A 17,911-nucleotide genomic window follows, 5' to 3' on the forward strand; every position below is an offset into this window, starting at 1 on the left:
CAAGTCCGATCTTTCAAGGGAACCTGGGTTTGGCCGTAGTCGAGACCTCCGTGCAGAACCATGGGCAAGGTAGTTTCAGACAGTAGCTACACGGACTTGACTTTTCCGGATCGTCTTGCCTCTTGGATTTTAGGTGCTGTGCTGCACCTAGAGTTGATGGCTGCTTGGCTCCAGGAGAAAGGAATTCCGAGCCTGACATGCAGCCAGCAGCCGAAATAGCTTCCTGTCTTCATACATGCCGCCCTTCCTCCTTTCCCTGCCCCTCCCCCCACAGCAAGCCCCAGACCCTTCCTCTCCTCCCCACCCCACCCCACCCTCCCCCAGCCTGAAGGACATTTATGAGGCTCATCACGGGGGAAGCATCTGAGGCCTGTTCCTGCCTCTCCCTTCCCTAGCACGCGGGGCTCTGCCCCCACCCCCCACCTCCTGGGCCAAGCTCAGATATCTCTTCCCCTGTTTATGGGCCGTTGGGATTTTTTCCAACAACCCGAAATGAATGTACGAGGCCCCACAGGTAGTGCAGCCCGTCTCAGAGCCATAAACCATGGCGGGGTCTTTCATCTGTGATTGCTCATGTCATAAACGAGTGGGAGGGCCAGGCAAGGGGGAAGAGCAGCCCTGAACCAAGCCAGGTTTTTTGTTGTTGTTGTTTTTTTTTTTTAAATGAGAAAGGGGAAAGAAAAACCCTGAGAAACATGTTCAGACTTTATGCCAAGCAAATTCACTTCACTATGGTAGGCTGTGCGTGGAGATAAGTCTCTGGACGTCCCCACTAGGAGTCAGATTGATGCCGTGTTTGTGTCTAAATGGCCTCCAGGGAGGCTGACATTTGTTGTCGGAGACAGCGAGTGGCGTTCCTTTCATCTCCATGGAGGGGTGTCAGCTTAAATTATGAGGGATCGCTCCAGCCCGCATCGGGGTGTGGGAGCGCTGGCAACGGAGCGGGGCCGTCTCCTCCGTCCACTCCCACGCCTCTGCTGTTTCAAAGTGGCTCTTCCTCTTCTGCTCTCCCGCATTCCTGCTGGTGCTGGGAGAACTTTCCTAGCTCTTTCCCTTGGACCCATCAATAGATGTGCTTCTTGGGCATCGCGTGTTTTTTTGCAGAGAAGTTGGGGTCCGGGTCAGACAGCCCTGTCCCTACGGCACGAGAGGGCGGGAAGCCTCAGTGGACACCCCCTGGGAGCAGCCTGCCGGTTCCCCAGCAGAGTCAGAGGGCCCCGTGCTGTCCGTCACAATTACAGCCCCGCAGGTCAGGAGCAGGGCGACATTAGCGACGGTCTCCCTTCTCCTCGGCAGCTGGGTTGTGCGTCTGTTGGCACCTTGAGAGATGCCAGGAGGTCCCTGTGCACTGCGTCTTCGGAATCTCTCTTGCTCAGCTCTGCCAGGGCACCTGACATCCCACAGAGGTGTCTGTTCGCTTGGGGGCGTTTTCTGTTCGATGCATACATGGTTTTGACCGTGGGAGAGAACACGGCAGACTGTGCGCCTCGCGGACGCCTTGGTGTCCGTCAGCAGAGCTTTCCATCCCAAGAGTCAGAACCTGTAAGACTGGTATGGAGGATCTGTAAGTTTTGATGGAAAACAGGAGGTCAGGAGAGGTCTAGAGAAGGGATCATCTCGCTATGGTATGCAGGCCTGATCTGGCCTGGGGCCCGTTTCTGGAAGAGTCTTATTGGCACACAGCCACGCCTACTCACGGTCTGTAGCTTCTGCGCTCCAGTGGCAAAGGCCGGTCGTCACACTAGACTGTAAGGCCTGCAAAGAGTAAAATAGACCCTCGCTGGCCTTTTACCAAAAAAAAAAAGGTTGTAGGCCCCTTGTCTAGGGCATGAAGCTCTTCTTGGAAGGCAAAAGGTGGGACCTGAGGAGACAGAAGAGAGAGAGATATTGGGAACTGAAAACAGGGATCGAAGGGAGAAAATGTGCCACAAAATCAAGAGAAACTCTTGAGACCAATCTTCATCTCGTTCTTTCTGTCCTCCCCCTCCTGCCCCTTCACCTTCCTCCTCTGAAAACAAATGTTTTCGTCTCTCCTCCTCCAGGGACGGGGAGAGGAGGAATGAGCCACGCACAGTGTTCCCACATCCTCCTAAGGGGGCCCCAGGGACTAGCCTAGGGACGAGTTCTTTCTCCTCCTCCCTTTTGTTCCGAGACGGAGCAGCTCTTGGGGAAGGTGCCGGGATCCCAGACAAGGAGTGGGGGAAACACAGCCACCCGAGGGGCCTCGGCCAGGCCGCCTCCGGGGCTCCCAACAGATTTCAGCAGTTACACTGTTGGGTCTGAACTGGCCCAACCCACTCTCTTGCCCTCACCTTCCTTCTCACGAGCACTCACAGGCTCCTGTACTTAAACGGACTCTGTGTTGGCTGGGGTCATGTCTGCAAAGAGAAACGAATGCTGGGTTTGTAAAACCTTAACTCAGACTCCCGTCGACAGGCAACTATTAACAGAAAACATGTGTCTCGGATCAAGAATACTTCTTTTATGTTGAAGTAATAATGGTGACGATGACGGTGATGATTTAGTGGGCACCTGCTACATTCTAGACAGCGCTAAACCCTTTCCGTGTATCTCATTTAATGCCAACAGCCCCGTCACTCTCCCCAGTGAGACCTTGGAGTCTGGAGAATTTGCTCGACATCACACATGACTGGCCGAGCTGGAATTTAAACCTGAGTTTGGAAGACTCCAGAGCCCACACTGCTCTCCCAAAGGATGGCAGTGTGTCTGAGACATCATTGAGGAATCTGGCATGATTTTAGACCTTACATTTTCAGGAGTTTTGTTTTCCTAGTTATCCATAAGCATATGCGTCAGACCACCTGCGGCGTGACTGTCGGAGACCCGGACCGACTCCAGAAAACAATCGCAAATATCATTTTGTGGACAAAACTGGTTATAAGACATGAGGTTCCTAAATTATACAGTTGCATTTTATTCTGTTGTGTCTATCTGATGAGATATTTTCTATGCTCCAAGGCCTTTTTAAAAAATTAAGCTTTTAATTGAAATTCCAGTAGAGTTAACATGCAGTGTTATAGGAGTTTCAGGTGTGGGAGACAGTGAATTGTACAAGTGCATTTTCAGACGCAGTCTGCACATGGGATCTCATGGCCGTTCATTCCAGACTCCACTCCTGTTCATCGCTGGCCTCGCAGGAGGTCTGTATGAGCCTGGAGTGGGGGTGTCAGCCCATTTCCAAAGAAAACTCACTGAAGGCCTCATAGGTAACAGAGGAACATCCTTTTGACCCTCCAGCAGCAGACAGAATTCTTGGCCTCGGTGAAGGACTGGGCTTTGGGGAGAGGGGGTCTCTGAGCAGTGGGGTGTACGGCCTTGCAGGGGTGAGTGTGGGGAGTCAGTGCCTTTTTTCCCACTGTCTGTCTTCTTGTGGGGTCTTCTTATTTCCCCATGGTATTTAGTTCTTATGTGTTCATTTTTTCCTTGCCCTTCTGAAAATATTCTTCTAGAAAGATCCTACGGAGGGATGGCTGAGGTCAGCTAACTGGATTTGCCCCAGGGAAGAGCTGCCTCAGAGGTGAAGATGTCAGAGTAGCCACTCCTTGTCACGAGGATACTTCTTTATCTCTTGTTTAATCTTTCTGGGTTTTCCCTCTGTACTCTTGAGGCGAGTGAGGCAGAAAGGAAAAGATGTTCTCTCTACATCTATTTCAAGCCTCCTGTGTGCTTTGCACACAATAGCCCTACCCCTGAACCACGGTACCCTGAGGTGGGGTACCATTCGCTGCGGTGGTATAGGTGGGGAAACTGAGGCCCAGGGCATGTCCACACTCTCATAGCTCCATGCTTATAATGGGGGGCCAGGGTAGATGGAGACTCAGGTGTGCCCACATCAGACCTGTTCGATGACATTGAAAGGGCCGTGCCCTCCAGGAACTCACGGGCTAGTGTCCCGTCATGTTCCAACTGTATGTCTGAACGTTCACAGAGAAAAGAAGCCGTTGTCCTTTTGGATGGAACAGTCAACAGAAGTCTGAACTAAAATGGCGTATGCACCATCCCCTTTACAGAGGAGGGTGGGAGGAAGAGCAGGAGGTGTGTGGCTCACTCACTCCTGGATTTCTGTCCATGATGCAAGAGGGGCTCTGGGAGAGGCTGTGATGGCTACTGAAGGCCTTGCTTCCTTCCTCCAATTGCTCACAGCTTGTGAAGTAATTCCCGTAAAGGCAAATACAGTTACTTTAATCGTTACTGTAAACACAAGCAGTTTTGCCCGACTACCTGTGTTACGTCCGTTCTGTTATCTGTCCCTGCAGGTAATCTAACGCTGGTCCTCCATGGCCATTTATTTATTTATTTATTTATTCCATGGCCTTTTAAACAGTAATATTTTCCACCCCCCGGCGGTGTCTAGAATTTCAGACACAGTATCTAGGAAATTACACAAAACTTCTCCAGGCCTACACTTGGAAAAATGACTTTTAAGAAGTAATATTAATAACCAGTGCTTCTTGGGCATCTATTACATGCCACGCAGAGTTCTGAGCGCATTATTGAAAAACTCATTTAATCCTCATAACAGCCCGAGGGACATGGGTTCTCTCCTGTCCCAATTTTGCACGTGAAGAAACCGAGTCAGAGAGTTAAGTTCCTTGCTCAAGGTGCTGTAGTTAGTAACGTTGGAGCTAAGACACCACCCTGGGAGAATGTTCGGAGCCGTAATGGTAGACTCTCTGGTTGCTGTCTCCAGATTTTAGAAGGTATTTCCTTGGCCTCTTAATGGAGGCTTTCACGGCAATCCTTTGGAGGTTCCTACACTCACCTGGGAAGCCATCCCGGGAACACGGACCCGAGTGCCTTGTTATACAATAACATACAGCTCCAGAAAGTGGCTTTGGAGAACTTAACAATGTTTTCTTCATCTTTTAGGCAAAAGCGATGATGAAGAAAGTCTTTGCAAGTCAGCCCACGGGGCAGGGAAAGGAGCTGCCGAAGACGGCAAAGACCATAAGCGCCCCAAACGTCCCAGAACCATCTTGACGACCCAACAGAGGAGAGCATTCAAGGCCTCATTCGAAGTGTCCTCCAAGCCTTGCAGGAAGGTACAGGGGAAAGAAGGGAGGAAGAGGGATTGGGCCCCACTTGTTTGTGTATCTTGCCCTCCTCTGGATTGCCCATGGACATGTGGGGGAGTGAAGGCGTTGGGGGAGGCTGTGCAGGTGGCCTTGAGCCCTGCTGAAGGCTCCAGATCCCCGATCCCTTCTGTGCACACATACCCACTTTGAGTGGCTGCCGGCTCAGTTTACAGAGAGCGATAGGAAGAATAGTAGGTACATTTATGGGGAGTGACCCAGATGCTCTAACAAGGAGAGCAAAAACGGAGCGGTTTGTAGACATATATTTATTTAGTTTGGGTCTAGTTTGTTCCACTTGGAGTGGTGACTTTGGGATTCACTGATGTCTTACTTCATTCATCTTTGTGGCTGAAGGGTATCGCCCGGTACGGGTGTGTCACAGTTTGTCCCTCCCAGGTCGGTGTGTGTTTGGATTGTTTTCAGTTTGGAACTGGGACAGATGGGGCTGATGTGAACTTCGGTGGTTTAATGAGGTATGAGTTTATTTTCATCTCATGTCTCAGTCCAGGGCTAAGCAGCCCAAGGTCAGCAGGGAGCTCTGTTCCCTGCCACAGGGTTCATTCATGCCGCCATCTTTTCCAGCCACCGTGGCGGAGAAAGAGGGAGTAGAGGGCAGGCCTGCCCCGAGATTCTTCGTGAAACTTGCACTCAGACATGGTGGCCAGAGTTTAATCCCATGACTGGCCTCCTCTGTGGGGGTTGGGCAGTGAGTTGGCCTGGGTGGCCACATGTCCTGCTGAAGCTTGACCGATGGTTAATGGGAGGAAGGAGAGAAGGGACACTGGGGACAGTCAGCAGTCTCTGCCACAGACAGCTGCACCAGTTTATTAAGTATCCGCCACTTATGGACGGCCGCGTGCTCAGTCTCGTTGCTGATGCTATCCAAGTAAGACAACTTTTTCAATTGAATCTCGTGGAGGAAACACATTTTTGAAAAACCAAGCATTGTTTTTTCTCTACTGTATTAGTCACCTTTTGCTGTCGTAACAAATAAAACCTTGGTGGCTTCCAGCGGACATCGTGTTCCTGCTCCTAGACTGCAGCTTGGCTGTGGCCCAGCTGGGCTCAGGTCCAGGCCCGCTCCACCTGTCTCTCTGGGGCTCCAGGCCAAGGGAGCACGCTGTTCCCGTGAGGATGGCAGAAGGCAGGAGGCCAGGTCATACCGGGCAAACCCACTGAAAGACTCTCCTTGGATCGCACATTCCATATTCACACTCATCCCATGAGCCAAGACAAGTCATGTGGCTAACCCCAAGTGAGGCAGGGGAAGGCCTGCCTGTGGGTGCAGGGGAGGGAGGGGGCGTGTCTGCTGAACTGACCAATAGTACAGTTTGCCATCGCACTTGACCTCCAGCAGACCTTTCTCTGCCTTCATACTCCTTAAACTCCAGGCTTGGAGCGGGGAGGAAGGAAAGCCCCAAAGCAGACTTAGGTAAGGACCAATGATCATCTCCTTCTATTATTACTAATTCTACACGTTAGACTCCCAGTCTCTGTGGCTGGTGCTGGTGGCCAGGCAGCCTGCAGGCCACCAGCCAGTAGGGAAGAGATGTGTGTGCACATAACATGGGGGAGAAAGCTGTGAGGACCATTGCAGGGGGGCAGCCGGGAGCCGTGGGAGCACAGGGAAGGGAAAGGTCACTTCTGTCTGGGGAATCAGGCAAGGCTTTGTGGAACAGGTGGCTTTTGAGCTGGGCCTCTGAAAAATGGATAGGGTTTCAGCAGGTGGAGGTGGGGTCGGGGCACACTGCTATTTTAGTTGGCTTAGCAGAAGGATGTGTCTTAAAGATCTGGTTTAATCATCTTCTCCTAAGCCTCAGCCCACGTGGTGTGTTGAAGGAGGACTTCCCAAGGCCCGTTGTGAGCTCTCTGCCCCCATGTTAGGCATTTAACCCCATGTCCGCCCAGGATCTAAGCAAGAGGGCAGCGTCTCTCAGACTCGCTCTCAGAAAGTCTGAGCTTCTCAACTCTTCCATTCCTGCCACCTTGCCCGCCCCTCACCGTGTGTCTGCATGGAGAGGAATGTTTCAACCATCCTTCAGCATGGGGATCCCGACCGTCCTGTCTCTACGGGGCCACAGCACATGTGCTGGTCAGAGCTGACTGCTCTCGATCTGCCCGAATCCAGATGGCTCTGGTCTCGTTCTCCTTGAGTAGAGCTCGCTCAGGGTAACAGTGAATATGAATATTCATGAAGCCCCCAGAGTCACCTAGAGCTGTGAGGGATAGAATCAAAATGTAGGTCAAGGAACGGAAACAGAAGAGAACAAGAGAGCGCTGTTTGTATTGCAAAGTGGTTTTCACCCTCATTTCTCCTTAAGTAGGTTTGTACATTGGCGTGGATCGACTCCGAAAGCACAATCGATGATGGGTTTCGCTCATGTTCAAAAACCACTTGGAAACCCGTCTTGGAACACACATCTAAGGAGTTATTCCCTCCTTTATTTACCTGGTGAAGGGCTTCCCTCCACTAGAAGGGAAGCAATGGTCTTGTGTCTGGGCTCAAAGTGGCCATTAGCCACTAGCCAGCTCCCACCAAGATGCGGCCTGCCGGCCTCCCCATGCGCTGCGTCGGGAATGTTCTTCCCCCTCTCTGAGATGCCGATGTTTCTCTGTTTCTAATGTTCCACTTTGTCAAGGTGAGGGAGACCCTGGCTGCAGAGACAGGGCTGAGCGTCCGTGTCGTCCAGGTGTGGTTCCAGAACCAGAGAGCAAAGGTAATCAGCTTCGTACTGTCGTCTGTCTCTGTGTGGCGGGTTTCCCAAAATAGCAGTGGTAGGACTTACTACTTGTGGATGTGTTGTCTAACCAGAACTCGTTGGATAGAGTAGTTCTCACGATTCAGAAATTCTGTTGTGGGCAGTCATGTGGGCCACAGCTGTCCTGCTTGGGGGAGAGGCAGGGCATTTGTTTTAGTGAAATGACTGATTTTCCTGGTGGCCGTGACTGTGAATCTGGCCAGCCATCTACTGGCATAAATGTCTTTTTGTGTTTTTTGGTAAAAATGGATTCTTTAAATCACCTTTAACTAACGCAGCTACCAAAGTTATTTTAAAATTGCCAAGAGAACCTTCTATAACGTGCGTGTGACAGCTCTGGGGCCATGTGGTAGCATGGTGGCATTAATACCTTTACTCAGTGCCCCCATATATACCCCAACCATCATACTGTCTTCCAGAGCCCACCAGGGTCCACATTGCTGCACCATAGTCTTGTGCTTGTCAAGTTTCCTGCCCCTAGAAAGGCATGTGGCCCATGGCCCATATGTCTGGGGTCCTAATCTGTAGAGGGTGATAACTTCCTGTCTCACTATCTGATCATGATTGGTTAGGATAGCACGGCACTGCCCTAACTGAATTCTAGCAGAGCCCTGGGTACACACTTCATCCTGGGAGGACTCCATGTTTCCATAGATTTGAGAGGCCCCATAACCTCATGGCTTCCTAAAGCAGGAGAGTTTGAAGCTCAGAGAAATGCTTGTTTTTGTTAGGGTCTCACGGAACCCTAACATTCCACTGAACACAGTGCAAGAAGTTGGGTTACGATGCTCCTTCTGGGAGGTTTTGGTGGTACCAGCGTGCTCTGGGAGATTGGCTCCTTACCCTGAGGCTGTGGGTCTGGCGAGCGTCTCGAACACCAGAGTCAGTAGACGGGGGAGGGGGCAGGGAGCAGCCTCCTGCCATGTCCCAGGTGCCACGCCATCAGCAGCCCCTTGCTGTGGGCCCCACACCCCTGCACTTACACCTCACTTGAAACTGTCACCACATGAGCAGCGACGTTTCTCTGCTGAGGGGACGTCCCTGTGTTTGTGAGGACTGACAGCCTCATGCTTCCCAGCCAGCTGACGGGCCCACAGTGGCAGGGGAAGAGCCCAAAACAGCCGTGGGCAAATACGCTGCTGGCTCTTCTGCAGAGCGAGAGCGCGGGTGTGGTCCCTCTGCTTTCCACACGAGGCTCATATATCCCCGGCAGGGGCCTGCTGCTGGTCACCCGATCTAACCCCCTAACCCAGCGCCCCTCTCCTTGTCAGATGAAGAAGCTGGCCCGGAGGCAGCAGCAGCAGCAACAGGACCAGCAGAACACCCAGAGGCTGAGCTCCGGTAAGTGGGACCCTCCAGCCAGGCCTGCCAGGGTCCAGGCCTCGCCCACCTCATGGCTCTTGGTGGATGGTGGAAGGCCGCTTCTGGGCTCGGCGAACTGGGGGCACCAAGGGCGGTGGTCTTCCAGCGAGGATAGAGGCCTGGGGGCTGGGGGAGAAGGTCGAAGGCATGAGCCAAGGCCTGGGATGCTGACTGCTGTGGTCTGAGCCTTCTCCAGAGCCCCGGGGGCTGCGGCAGGAATCCCTGCAGGGCCCGGGCCACAGCCAGATCCTTGTCCTTCCCAGCAAATCAGTTGGCGGAGGACGCCTCTGTGACTTATCCATTTCCTAAACAACATAAGACAGTAAAAATGCTGTGAGTAAAACAGTAACCCGCTCCCTGGTTGGGCACATTCATGGGTTCAGAGTTCAAAGACGGTTCTCATGCCGACCTGAGTCTGACACCCTCACACCAGGGGAACAGAGAAGTCCTTTGTCCCCACCTCACTGATGAGCAGACAAGGGGGACCGGGGTCCTCGCTGAGTAGGGGGTGAGTCAGGACCGGAGCAGACGTCTGTGAACCTCGGTTCCACTAGGCCGTGATGCCCCCACTCTCCCCTCCCGTAAGCACCTTCATTTGCTCTTGTGGCTAATACGGCTGATGTGAGCACTGGGAAGGGAGTCAAGAGGGACAGATTGTGGGACCTTTCAAGGGAACCAAAAGAAAAAAAATCAAATATAACTATATTATGACTATATCATTCTTTTTTGAATTTTTTTTAAAGATTTTATTTATTTATTAGAAAGAGGGAGAGAGAACACAGGTAGGCAGAGCAGCAGGCAGAGGGAGAGAGAGAAGCAGACTCTCCGCTGAGCAGGGAGCCTGACGTGGGGCTCGATCCCAGGACCTAAGCCAAAGGTAGCCACTTAACCAACTGAGCCACCCAGGCGCCCCTGACCATGTCATTCTTTTTTTTTTTTTTTAAGATTTTTATTTATTTATTTGTCAGAGAGAGAGAGAGAGGGAGAGAGAGCAAGCACAGGCAGACAGAGTGGCAGGCAGAGGCAGAGGGAGAAGCAGGCTCCCTGCCGAGCAAGGAGCCCAACGTGGGACTCGATCCCAGGACGCTGGGATCATGACCTAAGCCAAAGGCAGCCACTTAACCAACTGAGCCACCCAGGCGCCCCTGACCATGTCATTCTTAAAGGACTATGCACCCAACAGCATTGTAGCAGGATTCCCTAAGGGATCTGCTTGTACCTCAAACAGGAATCGTCAGCCATCAGTGTGCACAGAAATCGCTTGACATGTGGTAAAGTACAGATTCTGATTCCTCTAGTCTGGGTAGGCCCTGAGATTCTGCATTTTTAACAGACACCCGCTCCTGCTGGCCCACGGACCACATTTTGAACAAGGCCGTGACTGTGACATTGGCTCTCGGGCCCCAGACGGGACTCCTTGCCCTTTCAGGATGGACCTTGCCTTGTGCTTGATACCTGAGCTCGGCTCAGTGTAGAATCTGACTCCTGCAGCCCAGATTTGTCGTGGCTTCTCATTTTCTACACCAAACAGTGTCTTAACGTCAAGATAGATGCTCAGAGAGGGGAGTTAAGCAAGGACATGGGGACTGGGGAAGGTTATTGGGGCAGGTTAGTCAGCAGACCCAGATGCTGCCCCTGCTCCACTCCCAGAGCTATTTGATCTGGGACCAGCCTTTCTGCTTCCTGGCACCCCAGGCTGTCTGTCCCTGGGGAGGGAGAATGACGCCTACCAGCCCTGTTGCACTGGGCCTCCGGGAAGTTCAGAGAGGGTCACGGCCACGGAGAAGCCATGCATGTGGACTCTTAAAGGCCAGCACGCTCGGGGGGCGGAGAACGCAGCAAGGCGTTATGAGAACACACACTCAGAGTGCTTGAGGCTTTGGAGAACTCAAAGGGCAACCCCGAGGGCAAAATCCTAGGGCAGATGTAAGAAAGCAGAAGCTCGCGGGGAGTAGAGTGTCTGAGAGCTCAGAGGCCGAGGTGCGGAGAACCCCACGGCAGGATGTGGAGGCAGGACGTGAGTCCTCTTGTCTCCAGAACTTCTCTACGCAAGTGTAGCAAGTTGTTCCAGAGCACGTTCACATGCCTCACGGACTCTTGCTCTCCGTTCCACAAGGTCAGCGGGGCTGGAGTCACGAACCCCACCTGACTGACGCGCTCCCAGTAGGGGATGCTCGAAGGGTCTTTAGATCCATCCCCTCCAGGGGCTGCCAAACTTGTGTGTAGCATCAAACACCTTGGATTTAATGATGTACTTCGAAGAAGCTCTCCAAGTTCAACTGCACCTTCCCCATCCCTGTTCTCTGAGGATGACCCATGATGGCCCTTGGGGGGTGGGGCACAGGCTGGGAACCACTGATGTCGCCTCATTCCAGACCATTTTATAAATGAGGAAACCAAGAGCCAGGAAGTGAAATGATCTCTCCATGCTCGTCACCCTTGTGCCATCCTCTTGGACGCTGACTAGGGCTGACCTAGGTAAGGTCACAACAAACACGGCAGTTTCTGCTTTGCGCTCTGCCCGGCTGCTGGCTCCGGGGAAGCCAGCTGCTCAAGCAGGCCTGTGAGAAGTCTGTGTGGTGGGGTCCCCACGGTGGGATGGCAGACGCAGCACGTCCCACTCCACGTCTGGGGCCCGTGGCATCACAGGCACCCGCCCCCTCACTCCTCCTTCCAAAGTCATAGCAAAGGCTGGTATTGGGTCGGGACACCGGGCAGCAGGGGACATGAATTTCGGAAGATGCTCTCAGCCTTCTCTGCCAGCACGGGATCCCGCGCTGCACTTGGAGAATGACCTGTCTTCTCTGTCCCCAGCTCAGACCAACGGCAGCGGGAATGCTGGCATGGAAGGAATCATGAACCCGTACACGGCTCTGCCCACCCCACAGCAGCTCCTGGCCATTGAGCAGAGTGTCTACAGCTCAGACCCCTTCCGACAGGGCCTCACCCCTCCCCAGATGCCGGGGGACCACATGCACCCGTACGGTAAGACGGACGCCCACCCCTCAGGGACCTCTCACAGCCTTCCCTCCCTGACACATCTGCGCGGTTCCCAGATCCTCACCGAAGTAGCCGGCAGAGTACGTGCCCAGAAAATGCCACTAGAATCATGTAACCAGTGGCCGCAGAAGAAGGACCAGCACACAGAGTCGTTTGTGATATTTCCATTCGCAGAAAGCACCATTTCTCATTGAACGGATGTTACTTAGGGGCTCCAAATGCGCTCCTGAAGCATGACCAGAACTGTGGGGTGAAGACCAACCCCTGCCTGCTCTCAGCCCACCCCAGCTGGGGCTGCCTTTAGTGCCGGGCGTGAGGCTGGCTTAGGCTCCCCTACCTGCTCTGCTTGCTGCCTCAGCTGACGGTCAGCAGCCGGGCCGGGGCACGCGAATGGCGTGCGTGAGCTCTGGAGTGGAGGGCTGAAGTTCAGTCTCAGGGCCAGATGAAGGTCACTGCGTTTTTATACGGAGAAGGTCAGTGGCATATGTGATGCATCTAATCTGGGTCATCTGTGATAAACCGCACTGATAGCTAAAAATACAGTTTTATTTGGCAAACCTTCAAAACGGCATTAGAGAGACGTGGCTCAGCTCACAGATTTTTGTCAAGCAAATGCTTTTTTTTTTTTTTTCCTTCATTAAAAACCGTGTGAAGTGACCGTGTCTTCCCATGTGACGTGTGCAGCAAACTGGGACAAAGATCCAGCTCTGCAGACTTCACTGACCCTCATTCGGACAAACCTGGGAGCGTCTGAGCAGATCACACGTGCGGAGGCTGAGGGGGAGATGCCTCTGTTCTTGTCACTGGGGTCCCCGAGCGATCCACAGCTGGCCCTCCCATCTTCTCCGTCCCGGGTGTAAACTAGCCCAGGGTGGGCCCCTAACGGTCCTTCCTCTGCAGGACACACTCGGGGAGGCAGCAGACGCTCGGTGTGATCTTGCTGTTTGAACGGACCCCTGTGACCCCGGAGGCGGCACGAGCCTCCTTCACAGAGCCTGTGTTGATTTTCTTCCCGATGCACGTTCAAGAACCATTTTGGGGGCTGAGTCCTCCCGGAGCCCTGCCCACCTCTCCAGGTGGAGGTGCCCCTTCCTGCCCACTCCCCAAACTCACCGTCTAGACGTTCTGACATTTGCTGCTGCGGCACCCCATTCGGGCCTCTGGCCTGTCCTAGTTGATACTGTTTTCTGTGGTTGGGCTTTCCGCTGGAGCCCGCGAAGGCCCTGAGAGGTCTTCTGCAGAGGGATGGGGTCCCCTCCGTCCCACTCCCCTCCTGGCTGTCCCTCCGCCCGCCCCACGGCATCCCGCTGGCTGCACTCCCCCACATTCCTGATCCCAAAGGGAGTCCTTCTTCGGGACCCTCCTGACCATGTCGTCTCCATTTCAGGTGCCGAACCCCTCTTCCACGACCTGGATAGTGACGACACCTCCCTCAGCAACCTGGGTGACTGTTTCCTAGCGACCTCAGAAGCCGGACCCCTGCAGTCCCGAGTGGGAAACCCCATCGACCACCTGTACTCCATGCAGAATTCTTACTTTACCTCTTGAGTCTTCCCCTCGAGTTCTGTGGCTGGGCTCCCACCCAGAACAACCGTAGGCCGCGAGGGGTCGGCCGGCATTAGGATGGGGAGGCCAGGGAAGAGGTGGGCTGGGGAGGGAGTTTTGTCGGGGATGCTGTTATATTACGACCTGATGTAGCTCGGCATTTCCAAAGACTGAACACGTAACGGATCGCATAGTTTCACGTTTCTGATAAGTCTTAGCTTTAGGTGTGAAGATGTGTTTATCTCTAAGGACAGGGACTTTTAATATAGACATTCTTATGCAAACTATAGGTATCTAGAGACTCCTAACAACTTCCCGCTCTTTTGGGGAAGCTTTTGTCAAGAGGTGCATATGTCTACGCATCCATATACCCATAGACAGACAGACAGACAGACAGATAGATGTGTGTGCGTGTGTAAGCTTCCATGCTTTATCATCAGAGTTTATTCCTAATTATAACAGACACCAACTGTACAGCAAAAGTAACTTTATTTTCAGTGTGAACTATATTTAAGGAAATGCTTGATGCACTTAAGTTATAAAATGAGATAATTTACTTTTATAAACTTTATTTTTCGTTTGAAGAGACTTGTCGGCAGGGCAGAGAGGGCCGCTCCGCCTGAGCCCGGGGCGTCGAGCGCTGGAGCGAGTTCTCTTTTCAAGAGTGTCGTCGAGGTTCTTGCTCTCTTGGGGGTTGAATCATGGGGCTTGGAGGGGACAGAAAAGTCCCCGAGCGTGTTCTTAGAAAGGGTAAAGCCTAGACTCTTCAGCTTTCTTTTCAGTTCTGACGTGTAGTTGTGGGCAGCAGTAGGAAGGTCAGTTTTGCTCTTGAACTTCAGCAACGGCAGGTGTGGGATGAGGCTGACACTATGTACCTACCTCACTGGGGGACGCCGAGGCTTCATTCACCTCCCAGGACCCGTGAGCAGGGCTGGAACAAATAGCTGGTATTTATCTAAAATACCGGACCAGCCACTTGGCAAAAGAGGCTCCCGGAGGGGGAGACGGTTGGCACCCTGCGCCCTGAGGGCCACTCTGCCCGCCGAGGTCCCTGAGGCAGAGCCTCGGCTGGGAAGGCTCGCTCAGGGCCTCTCGGGGCTGGAGTCCTGCGCTGGGGAGGAGGCTGTCGTTGAGGGGATGGAAGAGAGGGCATCGTGGTGTTCTAGACCAGGGGTCGGCAAACTACGGCCCTCAGGCTGTGTTTTATGGCCTGCCAGCTACAAATTTTGTTTTCTTTTTTCTTTTTTTTTTTTTTTTACATTTTTAAAGGGTTGTTTAAAAAAAAAAAAAAGGACTATGGGACAGAGCGTATGTGCCCCGAAAGCCTGAAATATTTACTACCTATGCTGTCTGGCTCTTTTCATAAGATGTCGGCTGGCCCCCGTTCTAGAAAATCTATTTCTAAACAGCCTTCTGGAGCTCAGAGAGGAGGCAGGGATCCAGGCGGAAACCCAGGCTGCTTTCTTCTGTCCCGCTGTTCGGACTTGCAGCCAGAAGGGCCTGCTGCCATCGAACGCGGGAGTCTGCACCCTGCCCTCCACTCGTGGTGCTAGGACCAGCTACTTCTGGGCTAGGAGGCCTCCTGGGAAAGCAGACGGGTCTCAAGGGGAAGCCGGGGCGTCCGATTGGTCCCCTCTGAGAGGGGCCAGTCCAGGCTTGGCCTCACTGCCGAGGACGTCCAGGGCCTTAGACCCTTGTCCCTTCACTCTCTGCAAAGGGGACGTGATCCCTTATGGTAGAGTCTGTGTTGTGTGATTTTTGTGCTCATGTTTATAATTTATGTAAACCACCCAGAAGCCCAAGCCAGTCTGGGAAGTGGAAATCGTGCAGATGCTGTGGGACTCCGTGGGCTTCTGTGGCAGAGAGCTGGAGAACGTAGCAGAAACTGTGTGAGTGAAAACAAATAGAGATCCTTCCTCCACGCGTAATGGCATACCGAGATGAAATTAAAAACCTCTTACAAATGAGCTGTCGTTGATTCAGGGGCAGGGGTGGGGTGGAGGGCCCGGAACCAGGGGGACACGGGTGTTTTGTCGACGGGGGCCTGGGGAGGAGCACAGGGCGAAGCTGAACGTGAAGGGAAAGCGACTCCAGCGAAACCTTCCTGCCTCGGTCTTCACGAACCCGGCTGCGGAAGGAGGCCCAGGGAACATTCCGCCGGCGCTGTCAAGTTCACTCGAGGCGGGGTGGTTTGCAGGTGTGGTGTGAGGACGTTTGCTTGGAAATCAGAGCAGGAGAAAGATGTCTCACCCAGGACCGAAGGGCGATGCCCGGGCAGGATGGGGGCGCGGAGCCACCGACCGGAGCTTCTCCCAGACTCCACGGTGGCCTTCCATGTGGTATCTGGGTGACTGTCACGACTATGACGAAAAGAAGTACGGAAATGGTAGGAATGAGTGCGAGACCAGGACTTACACTCCAAAGGCGGCGTCACTTCCGTGTGTCCTCTCGTCCGCTGGCCAGACCCTGTCCCCCCCCAACCCCGACCTCTGCACAGAAGCAGGCTCAGCCTCCTGCCGAGGGCCTGGAAGCAGAGAGAAGGGAGTTAGGAAGCCAGGCTGCCAGGAGGAGCCCTCAGACTCCTGGTTCTGTCCCCAGATTCCGCAGAGAGCCCCGGCTGGGGACCGTTCCCTGTCACCGTCTGTCTGCCCGACGGCTCCTTAGCCTTCAGCTTCGGCCTGCCACGTGGGGTGCGGGGTCTGTGTGGGGAACCCAGCCAGTGCCACCTGCTGCACCACCCCCTGATTTCCTAACCAAACAGTAGGAATTAATATTTTTGCTCACCTGACGGACCTGGGGAGGAGTTTGAGGGCACCTCTATTCCCTTCCAAGATGTTGGCGCCGATGGTTTTTTCTTCTTTTCTCTTTACTTCTTTCTTTCTTTTTTAAATTTTTTCTTTTCTCTTTTGTTCTTTTTTCTTCTTTTCTTTTCCTTCCCCCTTCCTTTTCTTTCCTTTCCTCTTTTCTTTCATTTTCTCTTTTCTTTTTTCCCCGTTTCTTTCCTCTCCTGTCCTTTCCTTTGCTTTCTTGTTTTTTCTTCTTCTTTTCTTCTTTTTTTCCTTTCTTTCTTATGGCTCAGAGTAGGCACACACGGGGTCTGAATCCCAGTCTCCCCCACCCCCCGCCACCTGCAAGGTCAAACTGGGTGGGTTACTTCCCTCTCCTGAGCCTCTCACTCCTCATGCATGGCACAGGTAGGGTGCTTGTCCCTAGCAGAGGTGACAAGGTCAAGTGAGATGACACAGGCAAAGCCTGGAGCCCTTCACTGGGCACACAGCGAGTGTCCAACGTGTGGCGGCGGCTGCGCCAGGGGCCGGGTCTACCGCTGGGGTTCGGTTGTTGGTGCAGGGCTAAGGCAGTCTCTGTCCTTATTAGAGGAGAAAGGAGAAAACCCCCTGGTTCACCTGGGTCCCCCTGGCATCAACATAATCACTTTTTATGTAACTTCTTTAAACCTCAGTGTGGGTCTTAATATAGCCTGACTCACAGTTGTGGGAGAGCTGGGTTGGTGGGGTGGTTGGTTTTTTTAAGGCCGGCAGATAAAATTCCAATTCCAAGGATACACCGTGAACTTTGCCCCCTAAGGAGAAGCCATCAGGTCACAGGCGATTTCTCTAGCTGTCCATAGTCAACTCAGGGCTAAGGTGAGAGGGAGGCCCCTGATCCATAGTCCGAGCCTTTTCTGAGCGGCATCGTTTTGAGTCCACCTGCCATGAATCAAAAATGGGAAGAAACTGGAATTAATTTGTCAATTCCAAACCCAAAGACACATTTCTAAGGGCTCTGCAGGCAAATCCAAGTGTCTCTTTCTCTCTCCCTTCCCCACCCTCCCAGTGCAAACACATTCGGTCCAAACTGGATACAGATAGATTCAACTAGAATTAAACCCAATACTACGTTGTTTCCTTGAGTCCCTTTGTCTAGCCTGTTGCAACATTGTTCCATGACTGGATGGGGAGAGTTCAAAATAAGGCCTCCTTGAGCTTACAGGCCCTGTCCACATGGGGGTGGGAGAAGGCTGGGGGTCCCTGGCCCTAATGCTTTTGTCCTATCTGAAGTTCCCAGGATGTGTGACTCTGACCAAGGCTCTGGGCCCCCATTTCCTCATTTATCAAATGGGGCCAATGATGCTCACCTGTCTTACAGGTT

The 17,911-nt window shown here is 53.1% G+C and overlaps 1 protein-coding gene across 1 annotated transcript in view; it reads left to right on the forward strand.

Moving 5' to 3' along the window:
* Positions 1 to 15,727, forward strand: part of LMX1A (LIM homeobox transcription factor 1 alpha) — a 156,073-nt gene extending 140,346 nt beyond the window's left edge. Inside the window, exons 5-9 of the mRNA XM_032318966.1 lie at positions 4,891 to 5,063; positions 7,736 to 7,813; positions 9,127 to 9,196; positions 12,032 to 12,202; positions 13,605 to 15,727. Coding sequence (XP_032174857.1) covers positions 4,891 to 5,063; positions 7,736 to 7,813; positions 9,127 to 9,196; positions 12,032 to 12,202; positions 13,605 to 13,765 — 653 coding nt within the window. The 3' untranslated portion in view covers positions 13,766 to 15,727. The remainder of the gene's footprint in view (positions 1 to 4,890; positions 5,064 to 7,735; positions 7,814 to 9,126; positions 9,197 to 12,031; positions 12,203 to 13,604) is intronic.
* Positions 15,728 to 17,911: the final 2,184 nt, after the last annotated feature.

Source organism: Mustela erminea, chromosome 17 (genome assembly GCF_009829155.1).
Source record: "Mustela erminea isolate mMusErm1 chromosome 17, mMusErm1.Pri, whole genome shotgun sequence".
Taxonomy (NCBI): domain Eukaryota; kingdom Metazoa; phylum Chordata; class Mammalia; order Carnivora; family Mustelidae; genus Mustela; species Mustela erminea.